The sequence below is a fragment of the Pelodiscus sinensis genome, chromosome 1, assembly GCF_052426305.1.
Source record: "Pelodiscus sinensis isolate ZL-2025 chromosome 1, ASM5242630v1, whole genome shotgun sequence".
NCBI lineage: Eukaryota > Metazoa > Chordata > Testudines > Trionychidae > Pelodiscus > Pelodiscus sinensis.
In genome coordinates, this window is record NC_143052.1 from 98,254,520 (window position 1) to 98,282,341 (window position 27,822).

The 27,822-nt window shown below is 46.6% G+C and overlaps 1 protein-coding gene across 2 annotated transcripts in view; it reads right to left on the reverse strand.

Moving 5' to 3' along the window:
* ABTB3 (ankyrin repeat and BTB domain containing 3) overlaps positions 1-27,441 on the reverse strand; it is a 288,887-nt gene extending 261,446 nt beyond the window's left edge. For both annotated transcript variants that reach the window (XM_075938314.2, XM_075938306.2), the window contains exon 1: positions 26,195-27,441. In XM_075938314.2, the coding sequence (XP_075794429.1) occupies positions 26,195-27,161 (967 nt within the window). In that variant the 5' untranslated portion in view covers positions 27,162-27,441. The remainder of the gene's footprint in view (positions 1-26,194) is intronic.
* Positions 27,442-27,822: the final 381 nt, after the last annotated feature.

Consider the following 27,822-nt stretch of genomic DNA (forward strand, 5'->3'; position numbering starts at 1 on the left):
TTCAACATTGCTAGATTGGGCCTCAAAGATCAATGACATCTTCCATTAGCCAACACAGGGTTGAGTTTTCAAATAAGTGGCTCAACTGCACCTGCCAAACTTGTGCACTTAACCATGGCACACATTTCAGAGCTGCACTTCAGCTGTGCATAATGAAAATGTACAACATTGGTTTCCTATAACACACCTTTTTTGTTTCACTGAGCAATCAAAAACTAAATTTAATTAAAAGCTCAACTTGTCCTCCTGCTTCCCAAATTACCCCAAGCACTCATTTTCTGTTTCTCTCGCTCACATACACACGCTTTTGCCTCCATGTAAAAATCAAGCATTAAGTGACTGAAATGTGGGCATTCAGATCTCTGTCAATATGTATGTAAATGTGATGCAGAAAGCTCACACACACACAGGTTTTGTTTCTCCAGCAGTTTTTTAATGGGCTTTCTGCAAGAGAGAGAAATCTCCTCCTTTCTAGAAACAAGTCCCCAGCTTGCCTGGATTCAGCCCTTGAGGCTCCAGGCTGGCGTTCCAGCCCCTTCCCAATGTGGGGCTGGAGCACACAAAATCTACTAGCCTGGGTTCCCCTCAGCCCCCTGAACCAAAAAAGTTCCCCATCCTAATTTAAACCTTCTTGTTATCAGCCAGGATGTTATGTGGATTCTGAAAGCCTTTAGAGACTTGAGGACCTGCCTGGATGCCATCTTTTTTGGCCATTTTCTGAAGCCTTGCATTGTCTCCAGGATTAATGCAGGTGGGTTATGCACTGGCAGAACATTCACAAATGCATCTTTCAGATATCACCAAGTTTAGATCTTTACTTTATTCAGGTCAGAAAACGATGTCACAGGCAATTAAATGATCAACAAAACAAGGCTTCCATTTCCGGGACTGGACAGTGTTCCTGGCTAGAGTCCCTGGTTTCTTTTCTGGCATCAGAAGGTGCAGAACTTCTGGATGTGATTAGCTGACTTACTAAGATTACCACCACACTGGACGAGGACCCCATTGTGCTAGGTGCTGAATAAGCACAGAACAAAATTAACCTCGGAGCAGTCACAACAGGAGTTATGGATTCGCTGACTGTCTGAGCTAGATTTTTAGGTCCTTCTGCCTTCTATCAAGTCCTTGAACAAGGGTGGGAACCAAAACTACAGGAGAAGACTATCCCTGAGCAGAAAGGTTCCCAGTGGTCCTCTGCTCTGGCTTCAGCTCCTTATGCCTGGCCAGACGGAGGACAGTTCACAGATTCAGTCATGCACAAAGGATTAGGGCTCCTTGAACATGCAATTTTCATTTGAGGTAGGCTTCAGCAGCTGAAACACTTACAGCTAGATTTCTGTTTGGCTTCCATGATCCACTCCCCTCTCAGGCACTGCAATCTGTGCTTCCTCTGACTAAATCAGAGAAATAAGACAGGATTGCTTCATCTTCAGCCTGCAAATAGTAATTACACTCAAGGAGAACGTCTGGAAGATTGAATTCTTGTTTCCTTAGCTGTTCACAACAGGGGGGAAACCAAGAATGACTTCTCCTGAGACATATATAATACTGGGTCAACCAAGCACCATTCATGCATCTCTCTCCACCTGGCAGCATATATTTTTGTATCCGTCTCCACCTAGCAGCATCCTGTCTCCACAACAGGAGCAGAGCACCTAGCACAATGCCAATCTCAATGACATGATTGAAAGACAAAGACTAATTGAGGAGCCAACATACCAAGTTGGAGAGGTTATGATCACTCAGCATTTGCAAAGACAATACAAAGGTAAGAAGTTCTCCCATCTCACTTCTGGAATCTGCATTCGATTCCAGTGTGAAGTCAGACTAGTAAGTAGATTTCCAACTCCAACTCCATGCACTTTACACAAAACCACAAACAGAGAAATCAAGATACCGAACCAAATGCTAAGCTAAACTGTAGGGCTACGTCTAGACTGGCCACATAAGACGGAATAGGCATGCAAAGCAGGCAAGTCAGAATAGGGAAATCCGCGGGGGATTTAAATATCCCCCACGGATTTAAATAAACATGGCCGCCGCTTTTTTTCCGGCTTGGGGAAAAGCCGGAAAAGAGCGTCTAGACTGGCGCGATCCACTGGAATAAAGCCCTTTTCTGGAGGATCTCTTATTCCTACTTGCAAGTTCTCCTTGAGTGTTACGGATGCAAATGTAGCACTTTGGAATACAGGCAGTCCCCGGGTTAGGTACAAGATAGGGACTGTAGGTTTGTTCTTAAGTTGAATTTGTATGTAAGTCGGAACTGGTACATATTGTAGGGGAAACTCTAGCCAAACATTTCTCCAGAGCTCAGTTTTATTCTCCCACACCTCACTTCCCTCAGTCCTTTATTCTCAAGCTGAGGTGTCTGCTGAGAAAAGCCCCTCCGCGTCTCCTTGGTCTGCTGGGGGGGGGGGGGGCGCTAGCTTCGCGTCTCCCTGGTCTGCTGGGGGGAAAACAGCTAGTGCGGGGTTGCCTAACCCTGTTTGTAAGTAGGGATCCGATGTAAGTCGGATCCATGTAACCCGGGGATTGCCTGTAGGCAAATCCGCGGGGGATTTAAATATCCCCCGCGGCATTTGCATGTTCATGGCTGCCGCTTTTTTCCGCCTTGTAGATAAGCCGGAGAAAAGCACCAGTCTGGACGCGATCCTCCGGAAAATAAGCTCTTTTCCAGAGGATCTCTTATTCCTACTTTCAAGGAATAAGAGATCCTCCGGAAAAGAGCTTATTTTCTGGAGGATCGCGTCCAGACTGGCGCTTTTCTCCGGCTTATCTACAAGCCGGAAAAAAGCGGCAGCCATGTTAATGCAAATGCCGCGGGGGATATTTAAATCCCCCGCGGATTTGCCCATTCCAAAGTGCTACATTAGCATCCCTATTACGGAATAGGGGCCAATGTAGACACAGCCCACCTGTTTAAGGTACCTTGTAAACTCACATGGTTTTGTGCCCCTCCACACCATGCCATGAGGGCAACATAAGTCCCCTGCCTCTGAAAGAACCCAAACTGGATGGGAGAAAGGAATGGTTAGGTACTTCTATTGAGTTACAATGGAATTGATGAACTGGCACATCTTATAACAAATACAACCATTTTTCCTGGGATTTTGGAATACATGGTATTTACGTAAATATTTCTTCTGTTGTTTTGCCTCTGTCAATATTCTGAGTGTAGCAAATAGACTTAATAGGAGTCTCTCAGCTAAATCCTTAAGCATTATGGTTAAAATTTACCCCTCAGAATTGAACCCTGTACTCCTTTGATGGATAAAGCACCCACTGATTTTATATCTGTGGGCCCTAAGATGTCTCTTTTATCCTTTGTGATGACCAAGTGGGGGGATACAGATAGAAAAGGAGGGAATGGATTTTTAAAAAGATACTTTATAATAGACCTTTGTCCTCTCTTTGATCAGTCAGTTTCTGAACAGGATTTAAGTGGCAGATGTCTGTGAAGAGGTCAACTTTTTTTTTCTCTTTTAAAAATGAAAGGACAGTTTGGTTATATCTTTTAATTTGTTTTAAGAGAATTGGGTAACACCTTTAGCTATTTCATAAGACAAATATAATACCAGAAAATGTTTATCTGTGTTTTTGCAATGTGGGAATCCAGTTTATAAAAAACAGACATTTTCAAAGGGATGATGGCTTTTTTTTTTCTACCTATAGTAACATTGTTTCAAAAGTAGTGGAGTCAAATAAAGGGCATATGCCATTTTACAAAGCATACAATATGCATTTAAAAATGGGTAATTTTTCCCACCACATGGCAGACAGGAGCACACACAGGTGCCTGCGTGGTATGAATTTGCTATCAGATCCTGCTCCTGAGAGAGTCTTTGGGAGATCTGCCACTGATTTAATGGGAATGGGATCTGTCCCTAACTTATGATATTCTTTGGAATTTTGCTTTTTCCTTTTCTTGAAGCCTAATATGTTCCTCTTCACCTGAAGATGCCCTATATTAACATATTCCATAAGCCACAGATCACCACCCAGAAGCCCAGATAACTAATACTGCAAGCTGTCTTTTACTCTCTTGGGACCAGGTTAGCATCTTGCCATGTTATGGGAACATGGAGCCTTACTTATTCTTTTTAAATTTTTCTAATTGAATTAGAAAACTGCAAATTTTCTTCTAAAGTATTTTTAATCACAGTAATTTATTTGTAGGACACCTAATCTCAGTGGTCTCAGTTTTCAGGGGTTCATTAAAATATTTGCTGGCTTCTCTGCCTAATCTTTCATTGGCAGTTTTTCCCCCCATGGGCTTGAATGCAAAAACTAAAAATTAAATGCAAAGTTTTGTAAGGAAACACAAACCTGGTTTCATGCCTTCAAGTTTTGTTATGTACATTTCACATGGTTCTGTTTACTAAGTTCATGTGAGGTCTTGAATTCAATGATCTTCATTGTAGCAGGCCCATTTAGTTACATTTAGGTAAGATACATTATGGACCAAATCCTCATAGGTCGGCAAAGCTCTATTTGAACTCAGTAGTGCCATGCCAGCATACATTGGCCAAGCATCTGACTCTCTATCTTCTCATATTATTAAGGTTGACCTAAAAATCTTACACATGTCCTTCTGTTAATCCCAGCGATTTACTGCTTGGTTCTGTTACGATATTTTGAAAAGTGAGTCCTGGGTCTGAACTCTCATTCTATGCTACATTTTTCAAGCCAATCTTTAGTGACATTCTTTAAGTTTTGAGTGTCATTATGGATGGAAGCAGTCCTTGGAATACGTGCACTTGACCTACCATAAAGTGAATGACTGGCATCAGATGTAAGTGCTTGTTATGTCAAAGCTTTGGTATGTCACTCATTTATAACAACAATCAAATAGATGCTACCCAAACCTAGCAAATATGCCATTCCCTTAGTGAGAAATAATAACCTGTTGCCTCTGATTGCCTGATGCCTGCTGTCAATTGATTGCTGGCAAGATACCTCTCCAAGAAGACACCGTAGGTAGTCTCAGTGCCTTAGGGTACCATGCAGGCTGTCAATTAGTTAAGTATATTTTACATCCATACCTGTATTGGGGAAAAATCAACTTCCCATGAACACACAGGACTGAATCTTATACTGCTTGGTATTCACCTTTTAGACCAAAGTCTCCAATAGTGGAAGAGGGCACATTGACTTAAATGGACTAGCAGCCATGTATACCAAGTGAATTTGTCCCAAAGGCTACGTCTAGACTGGCCACATAAGACGGAATAGGCATGCAAAGCAGGCAAGTCAGAATAGGGAAATCCGCGGGGGCCAATGTAGACACAGCCTACTTTCAAGTAGGAATAAGAGATCCTCCGGAAAAGAGCTTATTTTCTGGAGGATCGCGTCCAAACTGGCGCTTTTCACAGCCGTGGTGTGAGGGAGCAGAACTTACATTATGTGCTACATGCTGTGCCCAAGCCTGGGGATGCTCCCCTGCATATGGTTGGGCTCAGGAAATCTAGTTGGAATACTCCCTGCCCTCCAGACTTAATAGATTTTTTAAAAAAAGTCCATGATGAAGTTAATGCTGCTACAAGCAGGATTTGTTCTCCCCATTATGCTTCCCATCCACTCAGAAAGGCAGACACGGAAATAGGCAAAAAGCAGCCAGTGCTGCTCCTGTCTGCGCATGCTACCAGGGAGAGTTGCCTGTCCTACAGCCACTCCAGAATTAGTGGAGGTGGATTGTTTCACCACAGATCTTCTGGTTCCTTGCTACTTGGAGATTGTGCTGTCTAGCCATTCTGGCATGGGCACAATGCACTTTCCCATCCCAGAAAAACATGAGGAAGAACATGCTGTGATGCTGGCAGACCAGATGCCAGCCCATGCCAAAGCCCCGGGCCTCACTGAGCACTTACAGATGAATAGATGGAAGCCAGGTCAATTAACTTGTATACTTGTACAGATCGAAATCATTGTTAAATGTATGAGAACGTCTTTGGTGTTTAAACATCTCAAAAACTAGTGGGATGTTACAAACAATGTTTTCATTTACCTGTTATAAAGGGACATTCACATTGTATATTTCCCTGTAACTGGATAACCCATCAAATGAGAAAGAAGCACATGAAGAACATTCATGGGAAAGTACTTATTCTTGGACATCTGAAGGCAAGTGGTCATTATGTGTGATGACCAAATGCTCTAGATGCGCTCCTCTCTGCTAGTCAAAGAAAAACCCCATGTGGGTAGGGTCCCTGTCCACTTGTTTTCTGAAAAGGAAACTCCTAACTACGGACTTCAACTCTGAACTGTCTGAATTCTAACAGGGCAGAATCACTGAATAAATAACAGAGATCCGCATCGTAATTCTGAGTCATTCTGAGGCTACTGGGAAACGGATAGGTTCCTATATCTCTGCTACCATGTGAAATTAGAGTGACTCACCCATACGTGTATTTTACCTAGTTTAACCTCTCAATTACTCTCATTTCTTTTTCTTAGCTAAGAAACTTTTCATTAGTTTACTATAGAATTGGCTACCAGCATTGTCTTTGGTGTAGAATCTAGGATACAACACGACTTGGGTGAGTGACTGGTCTCTTGGGACTGGGAGTAACCTGGAATCTTTAGGATTTGTGATGGGTGACATTTATCGAGTCCAGCCTACCTGGGTGGCAAGATAGACACGAGTCTGTAACTCCATTATAAGCCTATTGTAGTACTTTGGAAGTTCACATTTGGTACTGGGTTGGTGAGATCTAATTACAAAACATACCACCTGTTTGGGATGACTTTCCTGCTTTTGACAGTCCTGACTTAGGGACTCCCAGTCACAAGCCACTTCAGAAAGCATGACAGGTGCCTTTTCCAATCTACTCTAAAACAAAAGTCCACATACACACATCTGGTCTCCTCTACCTTGGAGTGGGGTGTAACAAGCTACCTGCCCTCCGTGAGTCAGCAGCAACCATTTAGCTCTTCCCAGCAAGATCAAAACCACCTAGCAGGGTGGAGCATTCCCAGCAATTGGCCAAAGTAGTCTCTGCTGCAATAAACTGCTGCAGCTCCATAGACTTCAAGGCATCTTTCACATTTACACAAGCAGAGAATTTGGCTCACTGGGTTTTAACTTGTAATATTTCCAGGTCATTTCTAATTCCACTCCCCACCCACAGCATCATCATAGGAATAAACACCACATCCTAAATCAAGGGTAGAGAACCTTTTTTGAGTCGGGGGCCACTGACCCCCAGAAAAATCAGTTGGGGGCTGCACACAAGTGAGAAGCCCCCAACTGAGGAGAAAGACACTCCCCACATTCTCCTTGCTCACCAGAGCCGAGGGGAGCCTAGGCTAGTAGATTTTGTGTGCTCCAGCCCTGTGAGCGGGTGACTGGAATGCCAGTGCAGGCTCCCCAATGCTGAGCCTCAGGGGCTGGATTCAGGCAAACTGGGGGCCACATCCAGCCCCAAGGCCTGCGGTTCCCCACCCTGGTCCTAAATGGAAGAGTTCATCCAACATGCTTACATGACCAAAGGAGCAATCGACTACCCATCATTCCCACTTAACTGATCCTACCACTTGATGTCTTTGTGAGATGATCAGCTAAGGCTACTGAAGTCCTTGCATTGCAGAGGTTAAGTTTTAATAGAAGTTGTTCAATAGCACTTAATTCTAAGAAAGCCACATTTAATTGTAGTACTGTACCAGTAAACACACTTGTTACACCATTCGAACTCATTATACCTCCCATTACATTACTACATTATTGATGTAACGATCCACAGCAATGAAGCGGTATCTCACTTTCTTCTCCCTTGTGAACGTCAAGTTTACAATCCTACAGCAAGGATGCCAGATTTAGTGAGGTTTTTATTCTAGTTGGTTAAAAATTCCAGCAATGATACAAAAACCAGCTGTGTGAAAGTTAAACACCTGTCCCTAATCAAATGCAAATGGTTGGAGTTTCTTTGTCAAATATCTTATAATTTGAACATTACTTCTAGATAAGTCACTTCTGGCTACACAGTCAATGGTTTTTTTAAAATAGCCCAGTTGATATAAAGCAGGGGTGGGGAACCTTAGGCCCGGGGACCAGATGCAGCCCCCAGCTTGCTTGGATCTGACCCTTGAGGCTCCCACATTGGGGAGCTCACGCTGGTGCTGGTGCTCCCACCACCAGGCTGGAGTGTACAAAAATCTACTAGCCTGGGCCCCCCCTCTAGGCTCTGGTGTATAAGGGGAATGTGCGGAGTGTCTTTCTCCTTCCCAGTCAGGGGCCACATCAGTGAGGGGGTTGTTTTGTTGTTGTAGTTGTTTCTCACTTGTGCGCAGCCCGACTGATTTTTCTGTGGGTCAATAGCCCCCGACCCCCCAAAAAGTTCCCTGCCCCTAATGTAATGAAACATTTTAGAAAGACTAAGTAAGAATGCAATAAACTAGAGACTTCCTTTAGCAAATACTGAGCCTCTGATTTATAGCAAACACACCTACATCTTGATGGATTTGCTGAAAACACAGGGTCCCAATTAGCATTCCTAACACAGCAAAGCTTCCATTGGTTTCAGTAGAGTCCAGATTGCCAGATCAGCCTTATGCAGTGGTCACAACTGAGCAGCTCAGATCATTAGACCATTCAGTCCTGCAACCTTTACTCAGTCACCCAGGCAGGTCTATTCAAGTTCGCTGGATTAATGCATGTGAGTAAGGGATCCAGGAATGGGCCTCTCTAGTCCCATACTGCTCACTGAGCAGTGCCTTAGAGGAAGGTCAAAAGCCTCTGTGCACTCTGGGAAGTGCTTTGGAGGTCTGGAAAAGATAATAGTTGCACCCTGAAACAGGAGATGAGCTCCTTTGCACAACATCAAATATTAATAGCGCCAGACACTTATCTTGCCCCCATATAATCCTACTAAGCTATCTGCCAGTGACTTCCTGCAGCACTGCACTCCGCAAGTTGCCAATATGCGAATTAATAAGAGGTCCCTGTTATTTGTTTGAGAAGTACCACTTTTCCCTTTACATTTAATGCGCACATTATGGCATGGGGGGGGGGGGGAGGAAAAGGGAGTGTCTGATCAGCTTCCATTTAACTATTCATTACTTTCCATGCCTTTCTTGCACTTCTTTCCAGACTCAGTCTTTGCTGTTTGTTATCACCTGTGACTAATCCCCATCACACTGCTAAATGTTTTCATTGCCCTATTCAGTGGCTGCCAGGGGATATCTTCCTGAAGGGGAGGCAACCAAAAGATACCTCATGCTGCAGCAGGTCGACCTGTTGTATATGGACTAGATCAGTGTTTTTCAACCAGTGGTACGAGTATCCTTAGGGGTACTCGAGAGAAGTCTGGGGGAGGAGGGTACGTCAACACAACTGAAACCTGGGGAAAACTAAGTTTTTGTTTTAAGTTTTACAGCGCTTTATTATTTTTGTACTTTTTACACACAAAAATATCATCGCCCGCCTGGCTACAATTAGCTGTCTGCATGACGCAGCTAATAAGCAAGCAGCTGCATTCTGATCCAATTCCCAAATGGTCTCGATTCACGGCCTGAGGATGAAAGCCTTACAGCAACCTAATTTTGAGATAACAAAAAGGGATGGATAACTGTAGCAAGGTCTATGCTCAAAGAAAAAGGCTGCACTCCTGGTACCTACTACCGAAGAAAGAAGAGTGCGGTGGGACACAGCCACTACCCATGCGTCCAGGAGCAACCCAGCATGTGCTGCAATGATGAATGTAGCATATGGATACCCACAACTCAGGTGACAATAAAATCCTGCTCGCCCAAGAGTCTCTTTCTCTGATCAACTAAATCTCTTCTGGATAGGGCTTCAGCCAGCCAGTCCTTTAGTCTAAAATAGTTATGCACTGCATTACACCAGCCTGGCTGGCACTGATTGAGGCATGGGAGCTGAAAATCCTCAGGAAGTTGACTACAATACATCATAGCCTATGCCTCCTTAGAAACCCCAACAAGGTCTTCATATTCAACAAGGATAAGAGCCTAGAAATCAATTATGCTACTTGCATGATTAACAGGACAGGATTTGGACCATAATGTTGCTATAGTATTTTCTGTCTTAGAGTTAATCTCTTTTAATAAATGCATTCAAGCATCTTACTGTAACTACTGGCATGCATTAGGAAGAAGGCTTCAGTGAACTATCTACAGCGATTCCCAGCTTTTAGCTGGGGAAAAAAAATCCTCCTTAGGAAGTTCAGAATTCTCTCTCTCATGAGAATTGTATTTGTTATTTCTTCCCAACTTCCAAGTCTAAATATTTTAAGGTTTTCTGGTTACCTTAACTACAATTCACAAATCACTGTCTATGATGGAAATTAGCAGTCAACATAGATTTGTCAAAAACAAGTTGAGTTAAACTAACCTAATATCCTTTTATGAAACAAGTAGGGGAGTGAGGAAAAAGTAGATGTGGCATATCTCAACTTTAGTAAAGCTTTTGATACTGTCTTTGGTGACTCTCTCATAGGAAAATTAGGGAAATAATATATTCCAGACAAATCTACTATAAGGTGGGTGCATAACCAGTTGAAAAACCATACCCAAAGAGAAGTTTTCAGGGTTCCCAGTCCAGCTGGAAGAGCACATGGAGTGGGATCCTGCAGGGTTCTGTTCTGGGTCTAGTTCTGTTCAATATGTTCATAAATGGATTTGGATAATGACACAGAAAACATGCTTATAAAGTCTGCAGATAATACCAAGCTGAGACCAGTTTAAAGCACTTTGGAGGACAGGATTAGAATTCAGAAATGATCCTGACAGACTGGACACACGACCTGAAATAAATGGGAATAAATTCCATGAGAACAAATGCAAAGTACTACACTTTGCACAAATTCAAAATGGGAAATGGCTGCCTAGGAAACAGTAATGCAGAAAAGGACCTGGGGGTTATAGTGGATCACAAACTAACTATGATTCAGCAAAGTAATACTATTGCAAAAAGAACAAACATCTGGGATGTACTAGCAGGGGTGTTGTAAGCGAGATGCAAAAGTTAATTCTTCTACTTTGCTCAGCACTGATAAAGCCTCAACTAGAGTACTGTATCCAATTCTGGGCATTATACTTTGGGACAGATGAAGACAAACTTGAGAAAGTCCAGAGGAAAGCCATAAAAATGATTCAAAGTTTAGATTCAACGTTTAGAAAATATTACCCTTTAAAAAACATTGCCAAATTTAGATTTTGTTTTGAGTTTGGGGGGAAGAGAAGACTAAGGGAGGACATAACAGTCTTCAAGTATAAAAAGTTTGTTATAAACAAGAGTGATTCATTGTTTAATTATCCTCTAAGGACAGGACAAGAAATAATGGCCTTAAACTGAAGCAGGGGACATTTAAGTTGGATAGTAGGAAAAGTTTCCTAACTAATGGTAGTGAAGCACTGGAGGTTTTAAAGGACAGGGTAGACAAACCTGTCAGAGATGGTCTAGATCATGGATGGCTAAACTGTGGCTTATGCTCTTTTATTGTTAAAATGAAGTTTGCAAAGCCCCCCTTATTCCCCTCACACAAATCTCCACCTATCAGATGCAGTGGGAAGAGCTCAGGACCCTTCTCTTGTAGCTCAGAGGGGGGTTGGAGTTGCCACTTAGAAGGGAGGGTGAGTATCAGGGTTTCAGCCCTGTGGTGCACACTTGCTGAGGCTCAGGACTTCAGCAAAAGTGGGGCTGAAGCCCCGAGTCCAAGCAGATGCCTCCCACAGGAACGAAGCCCCAAATCCCAGGAGATGTCTCCCAGCTCTTGAACTTCTGAAAACTGTCCTAATGCAGCTTGGAGGGTCTGTAAGTTTGGCCACTCCTCTTCTAGATAATGTGTAGTCCTGCTCAGTACAGAAGACTGGACTAGATGATATATTGAGTCCCTTTCAGTCCTACATACCTATGAGTCTATTAATATTATCTAGATTAGGTATGACAAGCAATACAATTATTTTGCACATTATTAGAGTCTGCTTCTATATCAGCTTGCAGGATTATTTTCACTAATCAACCCTAACCAAATTGAAAGGGCAACATTTTGAGAATATAGCCATAAAATGGAATTCTGGATTATAGATTGACAACATAAAATTATAGCAGGTCACTAACTATGTTTTTTGTTTTCTTTTTGCAATTTATAGGTTAAGAATCTGATTTTTAAAAATCCTTTGTTCTTACTAAAATGTGCCAGATAAAAGTGAAGTTTTAGTTATTTTTAAAAATCTAGACCACTTCCCAAAATGCATGCTGCTTGACTACCATTAATGACTCCTATATTGGCCCGTAAAAATAGGTGAGGCAGTTTCAGTATTGTTTGTATTCCATTTCTAGTCAGTTTCACTTTGCAATTTTTAGCTCAATGTTGGGATCACAACATCATTGAAAAGAACCCTTTTTGTTGGAATTCAAAACACACATTGTTATTGATCTCGGGTTTTATAAAAACTTATTTTTCCAAAAATCTAAATTTGGGGCTAAAATTTGACTCTTTATTTTATGATCCAATCCTGCAGCTAAATCCTGCTGTCCTTACACAGAGGCTACGTCTACACTGGCATGATTTTCCGAAAATGCTTTTAATGGAAAAGTTTTCCATTAAAAGCATTTTCGGAAAAATCGCGTCTAGATTGGCAGGATGCTTTTCTGCAAAAGCACTTTTTGCGGAAAACCATCCATGGCCAATCTAGACGCGGTTTTCCGCAGAAAAGCCCCGATTGCCATTTTCGCGATCGGGGCTTTTTTGCATAAAACAGTACTATGCTGTCTACACTGGCCCTTTTGCACAAAAGTCTTTCAGAAAAAGACTTTTGCCCGAACGGGAGCAGCATAGTATTTCCGGAAAAGCACTGATGATTTTACATGAGATCGTCAGTGCTTTTCCGGAAATTCAAGTGGCCAGTGTAGACAGCTGGCAAGTTTTTCCGCAAAATCATCTGATTTTGCAGAAAAACTTGCCAGTCTAGACACAGCCAGACAGTATTTCCATTGAAGTCAATGGGAATTTTTCCCAAGTGAGGACTACAGGAAAGGTTGATATACAGTACATTTGGGACATACTGTTTGCATTGCTTTAATGATATTCTACTTTAGACAAGTGAAAAAAAACACAATGGCCCTAAAAAATTTTAAGAAATATTGATGCTTGTAACAGTTAATTTGTAGACATCAACTGAAATAATAGCTTTTCTGAGAACAACTAGATCTTGCTATTTTTGTTCATTCTTTGGAGAGTTGGTGAAAAATAACTCATATATATGGATGTACAATCTATGCTTCAGTAAAGTTAGTCATTTCTGTGATATGTTGGAAACTGTATTGTATGCAATGCTGTGCCTTCCCTTTCTCTGCACTGCTCATTGCAGCTACCGATCTGAACGGCATCTCACTTCTAACGTTCCTCCTTCCTTCTATTGGTGAACAATTCATTATCTTCCAGCTGAAGAATTTGTAAGCTTTGCACAGCCTCTCAGAGGCTTGATGATACCCCCGCTCAGTCAGGGGCTCAGTCTACCCTCACTCTTACTAGCTCTTCTGTTTCCAGGTTCAGGAGAAACAGCAGCATTTAGTCCCTGCTCCTTCCCTACAGATCTCTCTCCTTCATTCTTGTGCTCAGTTCCTATTTGCAAGCCACTGAGTAGTTAAGAGCACAGCCCTCGGTTTCACAGTCTGCTCTAAATACACTCTGACACAGCCAAATACAATACATCTAAAGGCTCTATACATCTAAAGGCCCTGATTATCCAGCACTCCCTAATATCCAGGAAAGGATCAATTAAATTAATAATTGAAGGATCCTTTGTGAGCATTCCAGTTTATTACCTGTAGCCTTGCTGGGACCCCACCCAACCCTACCTTCCTGGTTACATTTGGGTAAGCAAGGTTTTACAGTAATGGGGTTTAAAAGCATAGTCTCTTTAAATACTGTACTCAGATATTCTCCCAGGGCTATCTGCCTCTCTTTCCCTCTGTTCATGGACAATTTATTCAGATTCTCTGTTCCTTTGAAAGAGTCCTGTAACTCCCTTTTTTAATTTCCTCTAATTCCCTTTTCTCTGCTCACTTAGGGTCCATTCCGGCTACTATTATGCAAATAATGCCAGTAAAACTAATGCATTGCTTACAAGAGTAAAGGCGATAGGATCAGGCCCTGAATTTGCCAGCCTCAGGATATTCCCCTTCCTTCCTGGCTCAGTTACCCTCACTAGCTCCTCACTAATACTCCCACTTCAAACAAAACTTGCACCACCAACCCTTCACCAGAACTTTGCTTTCATCTGCCAGCCACTCAAAACATTTCTCTCTTCTGCTTTCACATTTTGCAATCTTTTTAAAAAAAGTCAGAATTACTGAAAATATACATCATTGACTCAACTGTAAGTACATAAAGGTCCACATTCCAAATTCAGTTATATCTGGATTATTGCCAAGGAAGTCAAGGTCAAACTACATAGTCCTTAATTGAATAAAACTTCTACTGAAGTCAATTAAGGATGACAGAATTTGGCCCAATGGATTTAATTACAGATTTACATCCCTTTACCAAAATGACCCAGGATATTTTACAAAACAGGCAGTCTTGACTGAATGAGATTAACACAGTGTATCTACTTAACCCTAAATAGGCCAGGGATCTGAAAGATTCCCTTCACCACTCTGCCATAGTGAAAGGAGATAGCTGCTCTCTGTGGGTCCCTCAGCCTTGAAACATGTTCTGATCCTAATTCCCATCTGAAATTGTCTCTGTTTAAAAAAAACAACAACAGCCAACAACCTCCAAATCATACTGCAAAGGCTCATTGCGTTTCCCCAGCTGCCAAGTGCTGCAAGAGCTCTGGTAGGAGATGGTGCAGATCTTAAACATGTTTGCAACTGCTAGGTTATAATGTATGCTTGTTATCAGTTGAAGAGGGTATTACCAGGCTAGTCTATTATAACAACTTTTCAAAATGTGTCCAGGAGCAGCTAGAGCAAAGGAAAGCTGCTGCTTAGAATGGCATGAATATATGAATCAAAATAAACTCAAAAGAAAGGGAACAGCAGGCTGATTGACACCATCTTAGTGAAAGTGATGAAAATAACCATGTCTATGATTTGTTAAAGCTAAATTCTGGCCTTGGACATGCACATCTAACTGACTCACAGATTAATGGAAGCCAGTGTGCATGTCTGAGGGTATATGCCCTGATGGTCTTTAAATCAGTATTGCTAGAAGTAAGTAGCATCTCTAATTACGCTAACAACAAACGAAATGTGGACCATGTTGCACACCTTGTTCATAACCCAGAAGCCACTGTAGTAAGGAAATCTAGACTCACTTAAGAATTCAAGGATTTTAGTTCAAGTACATGAACATTTCAAAACACAATTAAACAGCAGGTCAATTCAAAGTGAAATTTTTATTAAAAGAAAACAAAAACAAGTCTCCAGCACCTCAGCAAGCTACCACAATGTGGTTGTGTCTACACTGGCAAGATTTTGTGCAAAAAGCGGCTGCTTTTGCGCAAAGTCTTGCCGCCTGTCTACACTGGCTACGAGTATTTGCGCAAGAACACTGACTTTGTAATGTACAAAATCAGTGGTTCTTGCGCAAATACTCTGACACTCCCACTCAGGGATAAGCCCTCTTGCGCAAGTATTCTTGCGCAAGAGGGCCAGTGTAGACAGCAACGTTAATGTCTTGCGCAAGAAAGCCCGATGGCTAAAATGACCATCGGAGCTTTCTTGCGCAAGAGAGCGTCTACACTGGCATGGATGCTTTTGCGCAAAAGCAAATATTTTGCGCAAAGACACATGCCAGTGTAGACGCTCTCTTGTGCAAATACTTTTAATGGAAAAACTTTTCCATTAAAAGTATTTGCACAAAATCATGCCAGTGTAGACGCAGCCTGTGAGTTTTTGTTCTATATCCATTCTACTAAACTGATGAACATACATAATGGCTCCTTGTTTCCAAGCTACTGTAATAACATATACCTGATCTCACTCTACCCATGTGAAAATAAACCAAGCCTCTCATGGATTCATTGCATATGATCAATAACCTCCTACTTCTAATTTCACAGAAAAACAGTTTTACTTTCTAGAATGTACAAGTGACACACACCAAGTTATGTTTTTCTGAGCCTACAACACAGAGATCTCCATTCTTTTTGGGTGGGGGAAATGTCATGAAAAGTTTAAAGAAATGTAACTAACAAACAAAAATCAAGCGTGTCCCATGGCTAAAGAATATTTCTTCCAAAGAATCCATGAAAGACCAGCATAGAAACAGTTTTCAGATGTGATGCTTCAGTTGAAAGTACATGTTTTCAGATGGTTCAATTAAACCCTTCAGGTAAAGTAATAGAACATGTAATCAACTATGCTTAGATTCTGTCAAAAGTATAAACAATATAATTGGCTGCATTTTAAAAGTATCTTGAAATATTTATTGAGTGTATGGGAGTTACATTTACAGGTCATTTCATATGAAAGGCTAAATTAATCTCTTTTGCCTAGAAATAGAATGTGGGGGAGGGGGAAGGAGACAGAGGGAAAAAATTCTGCATGTGATAGTTTTCCTGTTATTCTTTTGAAACCTTCCACATGCATAGATGTGTGCTGTGAAGTGCTATATGGAGAAAAGAATTGGGGGTGAAGTTGTGAATTCAGTGTGGTGCTGAGACTGGGCGTGAGAATATGACCCGATACTGGTGATGGTGTAAGTGGAAGAAACTGGAAAAATGCTGAAGCTGGGAAGAGATGAGGAATGTGGTTCTTAGGTGCTTAGTGAGAAGGTTATAGTGTAGTCTTCCTCTCCATTATCTCTACCTAGCAGTGCACTGTGAGGAATGATCCAGTGTATAAGATCAGGGCTTGGGTGAAGGTAGTTGGCTGAGCTCAATGCAGACGAGGTTAGTAGGCTGGAGGAAACTACTGTCGGAAGCAAGTAAAATTGGCAAGAACTATACTAGCCACCACCCTGACTCAAGGGGCATGACCACCATTGGTATATAATTATTTTGTAACTCAAATCTTGTTAGGACATCTAGAAGTGGGTGATGATCTAACTATGGATAAATATACTGAGCTGTATCCTCAGATGTGGTGAATAAACACTGGGCACAACAGATTGGTGAATGCCATGAAAGAGTCATTTGTGTGTCGCCAATCCTGAGGCCATTTTTCTACCACTTTCCATCTCCCTTACATTTCAAAACAGTTTCATATCTTGCAACCATTTCATATTCAGATGCAGACTTTTATATCCAAACAAGCTTCTTGCAAGAAGAAACATTGGTGTTCTGTTCTCTTCACTGGTTGCCTGTTTAGTTTCCAGGGGAAGTAATGTGTTGACTTTAATGTGTAAAACCCTAAGGCTATGTCTACACTCGCAGCTTCTTACGCAAGTATGGCCATTCTTGCGCAAGAATCTGCAGAGCGTCCACACTGCCCGCCCACTCTTGCACAAGGAAGTTTACAGTACGGCGTGGTAAGAGAGGGCTCCTTGCACAAGAGTTACGCTCTTTTTATCAGGTGTAAGCCCTCTTGCGCAGGAGCTCTTGCGCAAGCAGGCAGTGTGGATGCTCGGCAGGGATTTCTTGCACAAGAAAGCCCTATGGCTAAAATGGCCACCAGAGCTTTCTTGTGCAAGAGAGCGTCCACACTGCCTTGTGCGCTCTTGCGCAAAAGCACAGCTCTCACATGGCAGTGTGGACGTTTTCTTGCGCAAGACTTCTTGCGCAAGAACCCGCCAGTGTAGACATAGCCTAAATGATTTGATTTGAGAGCTGCCTCCCAGAGAGACTTCTCCCTGAGTGATACTGCTGCAGTTGCAATCAGCAAAGAAACTAAGTTTGGAGTCCCCCAATTCACATGGCTTGGGTCTGTTGGCAAGGTACTCTCCATAAGGGATCCTTGACTCTAGCTTCCATCAGGGTTTGGTGGATCATTCTATGCATTTGTAACTCCCACCCAGATCAATACATGTATAACTGTTCTTCACCTGCCACTGACAGTATAATTGGGTCCCCTATTTCTGAACCATCTAAACACACAATAAAGTAGGGTATATTTCCTGGGCATTTGGAGAGAGTAGATGGGAAGAGTGGGAAGAGCACTGTTAGATACCCAGCTGATGTTATGATTGTAACTTAAGCAGCAAGTATAAAGGAAGGATGGTTTTCTGGTTATGCTACTGAACAGCGTCCAAGGGATGTGGCTTCAGAAGTTTTCTTGGCTCCAACCATGGACTTGTTGCACAACACTGGATAACTCACTGTGAATCTCACTATGCCTCAGTTCCTCATCTGTGAGGGTATGTCTACACTACAAAGTTAGTTCGAACTAACGGACGTTAGTTCGAACTAACTTTAATAGGTGCTACACTAGCGCTCCGCTAGTTCGAATTTGAATCGAACTAGGGGAGCGCTTAGTTCGAACTAGGTAAACCTCATTTTACGAGGACTAACGCCTAGTTCGAACTAGCTAGTTCGAACTAAGGGCTGTGTAGCCCTTTAGTTCGAACTAGTGGGAGGCTAGCCCTTCCCAGGTTCCCCCTGGTGGCCTCTCTGGGCACAACCAGGAAAACTCTTCTCCTCTCCCCCAGCCCCGGGCCCTTAAAGGGGTAGACTCTGGCCAGACGGCACTGGAGTCAGCCAGCCCTGCCAGGAGTCTCTGCCCCGAACCAGTGGCCCCACCATGAGCCAGGCAGCCAGTGGGAGTGACATGTCCCCTGCCCAGTCCCCCAGCACCCAGGGGCCAGCCAGGGGCCGTAGACGGCGCGCGGCCTCCTGGACTAGTGCGGAGGTCATGGACCTCATTGAGGTTTGGGGGCAGGCCCCCAACGTCCATGATCTCCGCACTAGGAGGAGGAATGCGGCCGTCTATGGCCGCATAGCAGCCGCCATGGCCACCAGGGGACACAGGCGCACCCAGGAGCAGGTGCGCATTAAAATTAAAAAGCTGCGCCAGGCGTACGCCAGGGCCACCAGGGGTGGCGCCACAGCAGGGGCTGCCACCTGCCCCTACTTCTCTGCCCTCAACCGACTCTTGGGGGGCAGGGCGGTCCGTGCCAGCCTGGGGGACAGCGAGCCGGGACTGGAGGGCCCTGACCCGGGCACACCGGAGGGGCCACCGCAGGATGTCCCAGCACCGGAGTCGGCAGGGTCGTCCAGGGAGACCGTACCGGGTAAGTAGTTTGAATTAAGTAGTTCGGGGGGGGAGGTGGCAGGGAGACCAGGGACCGCGCGCGTGGGCCATGCCTTCCACGGATCACGCAGACACCTGTACACGTGCGAGCACGTGCCATGCCACCCTTGGGCAGGTGGCTCCAGCTGCGTGACACCCAGGGGCCATTGCCCAATAGGCACATGCTTGTGCAAAGAGACGTGACATGCTCCCGACCCCGGGGCAGGACCCAGCAGGATGATTTCCCTTCACATGTCCCCTCTACACGGAGGCAGGGGACATCTCCCCTTTCCCCCCACCGCCCCGGCCACACTATACATGGCACAGGGACATGGGTGCGGTCTTGGGGCAGCTTCCAGTCCCGGGGAGAGCCAGACATCCTGACCATGGCCTCTGTACAAGCACAGCGGCTGTGACGGTGCAGGACATGGTCACCCTCACGTTGCGGAGTTGGGGAGGGGGCTGGGCATCATCCTCTGCGTCCCCAGGGAGAACTGACCCCTTCTCTTCTTTCTCTACAGCTGCACCAGCTGCTCGTGCAGGGCGCACCACCCCGCCTGGGACATGCTCCCGCACCCGCGGCCTGCTCCGGACTGCCAGCACGGAGCAGGAATACTGGGACCTGCACCTTGGGGCCCTGCAAGCCGTGCACCGCACACTGCGGTCATGGATGCAGGAAGACCTGCAGGTCCGCCACGAGCTGCTGTCTGAGGTCCGAGGGCTGAGCACCAACCTGCAGCTCCTGCTGCAGAGCATGGTGCCCCGTGCTGATCCTGCACCAGCTGTCCCCCCAACTGCTGTCCCTCCTCCCACTCCTGCTCCCCCTCCCACCTCTCCCTCCTCAACCCCCACAACCTCTTCCTCAATGTCCACACCCCCCACCTCAACCTCCGCACCCTCCACCCCATCGCCCCGGGGACGCCGAGGCCCCCTCCCTCGCTGTACTGGGAGGCGGTCGGCCCGGCGAGACCCCCACCCCTGATCCTTCAGTTTCCCCCCCCCTCCTTTCCCTTGCTTCCCCCTTTCAGCTCCCTCCTCCCAGTTTTCCCCCTCCCCTCTCCCAGCCTCTCTCTTCCCCTCTCCCACCTCCTTTTCCCAGTTTCCCCGAGTTTTGTTAAATAAACAGAGTTTCTATTTTTGAACACATGTGTCCTTTATTTTGTACATCAATAAGAAGGGGGGCTAGGGAAGGGTAAGTGGAAGGAGGTGAGGGAGGAATGGGGCACGAGCCCCCAATGGGGAGGACTGGGCTGGCTCTGCGGGTTCTGGGGGTGGAAGCTCTCCTGCAGCCCCCCGATTGTCCCCTCTCCCCAGATGGCAGCATGCGGCAAGTGCAGCCGGTCTGATGGCCGAGTGGTGTGATGTGCCCAGTGTGGGTACTTCGGGCACTCCAAGCCAGGACTGGTTTGTAAGCGGGGCACCCCTGAGAACTGTGTGTCCGGGGTGGGGGTCGGGACCCTTTAAGCGCAGCCCTCGGCTAGCCTGAGACAGCATCTCCACGCTCTAAGTCCTCCTCTGATGCCCTGCCAGCACTGCTTCCGGCCATCCTTAAGCCCTGTTCAGAGTCCACTCAATGTGGACTTGCTAGTTCGAATTAGCAAAACGCTAGTTCGAACTAGTTTTTAGTTCTAGATGCGTTAGTTCGAACTAGCTTAGTTCGAATTAACTAATTCGAACTAAGTTAGTTCGAACTAGCGCTGTAGTGTAGACGTACCCTGAGAGAGAGACCATATTTCCCTCTCTTCTAGAAGTGTTGTGAGGATAAATTCATAAATGATTGTCGTATCTTAGATATCATGGTGATGGGGCTATATTAGTAAAACTAAACAAACATTTCAGAGGTGGGGGGGAGAAGAATGTAATCATTTTAGCATGTAACTATCTCTTAATAATGGTGAAAGTGCTCAGAGCAGATCATGAGCACTTAAATATATCAGGAGTACGAGAGAACATCATAAGCATATAGGGACAAAATCAGAAAGACTATGATGCAAAAAGAGTTACACCTAGCAAGCGACCTAGAAAGCAAAAAGGAAGTAGTTCTTTAAACAAAGTTAGGAACAAAAGAAAGATGAAGGAAAGTGTAGGTCCTCTACTTAATAAGGAACGAGGGCTAATAACTGGATTAATACCTATTTTGTTTCAGTCTTCACTATGGATGTGAATGTGTAACTGTGTACATGCAGGCTCCCAGTACACGTGAGGACCCAGCTTCCTATGCACACCGGCTCCCAGGGAGCCATCTGCCATCCTGCACTGCAGCCTCTTTGTCAGAGGCAGAAGTGCAGGGATATGGGTGGGGGACAGGCAGGAGCAGGTGTGCAGTGCACAGAGAATTTTTCAGCAGTTGCACAGGTACTTAATTACATGCATTTTAACATCCCTAGTCTTCACCATAAGTGTTAATTACTATAACAAGAAAGGAGAAGGAAATGCAAGCCAAAAGAGGTTAAGAATATTTAGGTAAGTTAGAGATATTCGAGTCAGCAGAAATTCATCCTGGGAATTTAAAGAATTAGCTGAGACCATCTCAAAACTATTAGCAATTATCTTTGGGAAGTCATGGAGGATGGGTGAAGACTCAGAGGATTAGAGAACAGCAAACACAGTATCTAACTTTAAAGGAAGGGGGGAGGGTAAGAGACAGAAAGGACTAGGGAATTAGATGAAATCAGCCTGACTTCAAAAGCTGGGAGGATACTAGAACAAATTATTAAACAATTACTTTTTTAGCACCTGAATGATAACAGGATGACATGGAATAACCAGCACAGATCTGTCAAGAACAAATCATGCCAACCAAACTTAATATCCTTCTTTGACAGGGTTTACTGGCCTACTGGATAGGGGGAAACAATAGAGATGACATTTTTATTTTAGGTATTTGTCAAAGTTCCATGGGACATTTTCATAAGCAAACTAGGGAAATGTAGTCTTTAAATTACTTTAAAGTGGATCAGAACAGGAGGGGTTGTAGGCACTTGGAGGAGAGGATTAGAATTTAAAATGGCATTGAAAATTCATCTGAAATCAGTAGAATGACATGTAATGGAGATAAGTACTTTGGAAAAATTAAATTCATTTTTACAAAATGGGAAAACTATCTAGGTGGTAGTACAGCTGAAAAGGATCTGAAGATTATCCTGGATCACAAATTGAATGAGTCAACAATGTGATACAGTTGTGGAAAAAGCTAATATTCTGAGATGTATTAACAGGAAGTGTTGTATGTAATCTATAGGAGGTAATTATCCCGACTCTATTCAGCACTTGAGCCCTTAGCTGTAGTATGTGTCCAATTCTGGGCACCACACTTCAGGAAAGACGGGGCTAAGTTGGAGCCAGTCCAGAGGAGAGCAACAAAAAATTATAAAAGGTTTAGAAAACCTGATCAGGAAAGGTTATGACTAATCATGCCTTTTTTTTTTAAGAAAGGAAGAATAAGTGGCCCTGAGAACAGTCTTTAAATATGTTAAGAGCTGTTGTAAAGAGGACAGTGACCAGTTTCTCCCTGTCCACTGAAGATAAAACAAGTACAGTAATAGGCCTAATCTGAAGCAAGGGAGATATAAGTTAGATATTAGGGAAAAGTTGGTAACTCCAAAAGTTGTTAAGTTGTGGAACAGGCCTCCAAGGGAGGTTGTGGAATCCTCATTACTGGAGGGTTTTAAGAACAAATTGAACAAACACCTGCCAGGGTTGGCGCTACCTCAGCACAGGGATCTGGGTTTGGGCTTCTGAGATTTCTTCCAGGTTTGAGTTTTTATGTTATCACGAAAATAAAAGATATCCTGTACTGCTATGTGGCCTGATTCTGCATTCCTTGCACATTCAAAAATCTACACTAAGTATAAGATGTATACCAAATTGAGAGTGATAAGACTATAAAGAACTCCATCATTTACATGACGAAGACTGAAGAGTGGGGGATGAAGCCTAGAGGAAGACCAAAGCAAGATGAACCAGTTAAGGTCCAATCCCAGCATCTTTAATCAGGCAAGATTCCCACTGATGGCAGATATTTGTGGCTCAATCCTGAGCCAAGCAAAACTGAGGTAATACTAGATAAAGAAACAAACAAAAGGGAGATGAAAAACTCAATCGAAGTCTCTGAAAAGGAGATGGATGAGGATCAAAATGAAGTTAATTTAAATCCAGAGGTGCTACAAGGAGGCTGAAGTTACAAAATGAAAGACTCAATACAGGTCTGTAGGAACAGCACTGCAACATCAGATCTGAAAAATGGTGCCATCTGAAACATACAGGCATAATACTGTGACTGGGGGGGGGGGAGCACAACAGTATCACCATTAAAGAGATCACATACATGCACATACTGACTGACTGTGAGAAAATAATGCATAAGGATCATGAGACACATGCAACCCATTAACAGCAAAGACTGTCTGATTTAAGATTAAATAAAGCTAGTGGGGCAGATCAGCTGGTGGATGTGGTCAGAGCTCCATAAGGGAAAGCTGACACAGATGCAGCTATGACATTTTACTCCAGCTGGGGAATCTAGCCCGGTTTTTTTTCCTCTGTATTGCAGCTCTCTGGGCCCTCTCTGGGAGAAAGGAGATCTTAAAACAAGTAATCATGCATAAAGCAATGGCTGGGCTATAGTAACTTAAGAGAGTTAAATTATAGACATTACAGAAGCCGAACGCAGTTTCATGCTGTTTTCAAAAAGGGCATTTTACATCTGAGGTGTACATATATTTTAGAGAAGGCGTGTGTGACTAAACAATAGATCATAGGTTTTGTTGCATTTTCACTACAGCTATGAATCTAGGTTAGCTGACAATAGAAGAAATTTCAATTCCGGGACCGGCAGTTATAGTCAAGGAGAGCTAAACCCTTCAAAACGTTGGCCCCCTCCTAAAAAAAAATAATCCCCAGGAAGTTGATGCATCATCATGTTGCATCTGTGTCAAGCTTTCGGTAAACAAGCAGCAACATGAATGAAATCTGCCCAGGAAGCCTGCAGCTGAGCTCCAAGTAGGCAGTCCCTGGCCAAACCACCGCATATGAAATAAAGTTTGATTTCGTTTTCGAGGGTTCAGTTACGCTTGTACCATTTCCTGTGGAAAATTGAAGCTTTGAAGTGTGAGACTGTAACTCAAGCATCGCTGAAGCCCGACCATTTTGAGAAGCCCCTAACCCCCCCCCCCCCCCCCCCCCCGCCGCTCAGTCTCGGAAGTTCATTACGGATGGCACTGTACAGAATGCCCCCAAAGGTGCCACCAGGACGCTCTGCTCTCTCTCAGCCGTCTCCCCATTGTGCCGGCGACAGGCTGCAGCCGAGACGCGCACATCCACACGCTCAGTAGCTCTGCCCCCCCCCCCTTCAGCCACACGGGGCTGGCTAACAGCAGCTCCCCCCCCCCCGCCCCCTAATGAGATCGGCCGTGCATTTTTGGTGCTGCAGAAGGACCTGTTCCTCTTCCACCCACACACCCCTCCGCCGCCGGCTCTGTAGGGCTGAAGCCCGCCGCAGACACTTGCGGCATGGCACTCCATACAGATGGCTGGGCGGGGAGGGGGAGTGCAAGGAACTGGTGCACAGCAAACAGCCCTGTCTCCGCTCCGATTTACAGTCCTTTCGTGCCCCGCACAAATCCCCGGTTCAAGGTCAAAACAGCTTGGCACCGCATGGACGCGGGGTAAAAGCCGACCCGCCTCCCGCTCGACCTGCAGAAGGCGCAGCAGCGGATGGGTTCATTACCAACAGCCTCACCTCCAGTGCGCAGCACAAAAAAAGCGCAGCGCTCTGGAGATGCGCCTAGGGGTGAGGGGGTCGGTTCTCTGCGCTCCCCGAGGGCCAGCTCCTAGGAGAGGACGAGCATCGCAGCTCCCACTCGCTACAGGTGCTCGGCCCTTCCCGGGAGGGAGTTGGGACTTGCCGGAGCATCCCACTCCAGATGCGCAAAAATCCTCCAAGGGCCTGCGTGCAAAGTGTGGGGGACTGGGCGCAGCCAGGGGCCCAGCGCCCGCCAGCGGATGCGGGTCGCAGAGGGGATTTTTTGGTTGGTTGGCTGACGACAGCTGACGCTTCACCCACACGAAAAAAGAAGTGTCAAAATGCGCCACACTGGCGCGCATCTAGGGACGGGTTGCCCTGCAATTCTCGCCACGCAGCCTGCTCCCCGCGCAGGCAGAGGCCAGGCAAACTTTGGGACACCCGAGGGGTCTAGATGGCAGGGGGCAGCCCCCTCCGCGCTGCCATCCCCCGGGGACACAGACTAGAGCCATCTCTCCCATACCATGCCCGCCAGCACCGGCCCCTGGCCCCACAGGCAGGCACACGAGGGAAGCTGTGTTACGACGGCCCCTCCAAACCCTCCTCGCCTGGTCTGACAGGAGGGCGCATGGGGAGGGGAGCAGCCCCTCCCGTTCCCGCCACAGGTGGGCACACAGCAGAGGAGCAAACAGCCCCTTCCCCCACAGGAGGACCACGGGCGGGGGCACAGTGAGGAGCAGCGCCTTCCCCTACGGGAGGACACATGGAGGGCTGCATCCTCCATAGGTGGGCAGACAGGGAAAGGCTGCATACCACGGCCCCCCAACCCCGCCTCACAGGAGGGCGCACGGGAAGGGGATCGCCCCTCCCCCACAGAAGAATACATGGGGGGCTCCAATCCCCGCAGGTGGGCACACAGGGAGGACCAGCCCACCTCACCCCTGGCCTCACAGGAGGGCGCACGGGGAGGGGATCGCCCCTCCCCCAAAGGAGAATACATGGGGGGCTCCAATCCCCGCAGGTGGGCACACAGGGAGGACCAGCCCACCTCACCCCTGGCCTCACAGGAGGGCGCACGGGGAGGGGATCGCCCCTCCCCCACAGGAGAATACATGGGGGGCTCCAATCCCCGCAGGTGGGCACACAGGGAGGACCAGCCCACCTCACCCCTGGCCTCACAGGAGGGCGCACGGGGAGGAGAGCCACCCCTCCCGCAGAGGACACACGGGGGGGGCTGTAACCCCCCCCCCCAAACACACACACACACAGGTGCGCCCAGGGGGAGGAGCAGCCCCGAGGGGCCCGGCGGGCGCACTCACCGCTGGCGTTCTTGCCGCAGATGAGGTGCTGGTAGGGCTGCAGCAAGCCCCACAGCTCCGCGTCGTTGTTGACCGTCTGCTCCAGAGCCTCCACCGTCCACTTGGGCGCCTCGCCGCCGCCGCCGCTCTCCTTGTCCTTCTCCGCGCCCGCCGCCGCGGCGGCCGGCCCCGAGCCCGAGCCCCGGCTGGGGTGCGGGTGGCCCGCCGCCAGCACCCGCCCGTGGATGTCTCGGAAGAGGTTCTCCAGGCAGGCGGTCAGGTAGATGGCGGCGTGCTCGTGGATGCGCACGGCCACCCGGCTGTCCACCATCCAGCGGTAGAACTTGCCCACCGAGAAGGTGAGCCCGCAGCGGGCGGACTTGCCCCGGCTGAAGCGGTCGCCGCCGCTGCTGCTCATGTTGTAGAGCGACAGGGCGCCCAGGGCAGCCGCCGTGCAGCTGGCGGCCAGCGTCCAGTCCAGCACGATCTCCATGGCGCTCTGGATCTCGTGCTTGGTGCATTTGGCAAACCGCAGGCTCAGCCGCTGCGCCTCCTTGGCGATCCTGACCAGCGCCCGGCTGACCAAGGTGGAGAGCTTGGCCAGGGCATCTCGGGCAGGGCTGCCCGGGGTGGCCGCCGGGCCTCGGGGCTCCCTGGGCCGTAGCAGGAGCAGCGCCTCCACCTCCTCCAGACTCCAGGGGACCTCCTCAAGGTCAGGCAGCAGCCTGGAGCACTGCTGCCCTGAGCAGTCCAGCACCTCGGAGTCTTCCACTAGGACCGTGTTGACAGTGTCAAAGCTGTTGTGCCGACTGTGCATGGAGCCCGTTAGATGCTGCCAGCAGTTTCCTCCATAGGGGTAAGCCGGGTGGGAATCCGAGCAGCACAGGGATAAGTTGGAGGACCGGACGGAGTCCGCAGCTCCACCATAACCAGAATCCAGGGTCAAATCTTCCAGCGTCCTCACCACAGTCTTACCGCGCCTTGCCATAGCTGCACTTCATGCTGCACCCGCAGGAAACCGGAGGGGGGGGGGGAAATGGGAAGACGAGACGGGGCCCACTCGCTACTTTGCTGCGCCTTCCCGAGCCGCTTGCCGGATCAGCGCCGCCCCCACGCCCGGCCGAGCGCCGGAAAAATAAGTCTTGAAATGTTCCCTTCTCCCAGCCGCCAGCAGCAGCGCCGCCGCCAGCCTCCCTCGCCGCTCCCGGATCCCTGCACTGCACTGGCAGCAGCAGGCAGCCTTATACCGCAAAACCCAGCCAGCCAGCCGAAGAAAGCGGGGGGAGGCGTGCACATGTAAAACATCCCCGGCACGAGCCAATGGCATGGCATATGCTAATTATATCGCCACCCCCATTCCCCCTCCAGCGGCAGGAAATGGGGGTTGTCGAGCTTCACGCTTTGGAATTCATGGGGAATCGAGACCCAAAGCAAGTCCTCACTGTTCTGGGCCTGTTACCAGGACTTGGGGGTGGGGCTGTCTTTTTTTAGTTTCTCTCTGGTTATTTGTTTTTGGTGAACTTTAAGAACCCACAGGCTGCATGTAGATTCTCCAAAAACAGAGGAGGGAAAGCTCTAGGAACAGGCAGTGATTTGGGTGGTTAAGAATAGCTTAAATCCCAGGCTTGTGCCCTTAGCAGGTAGTAGAA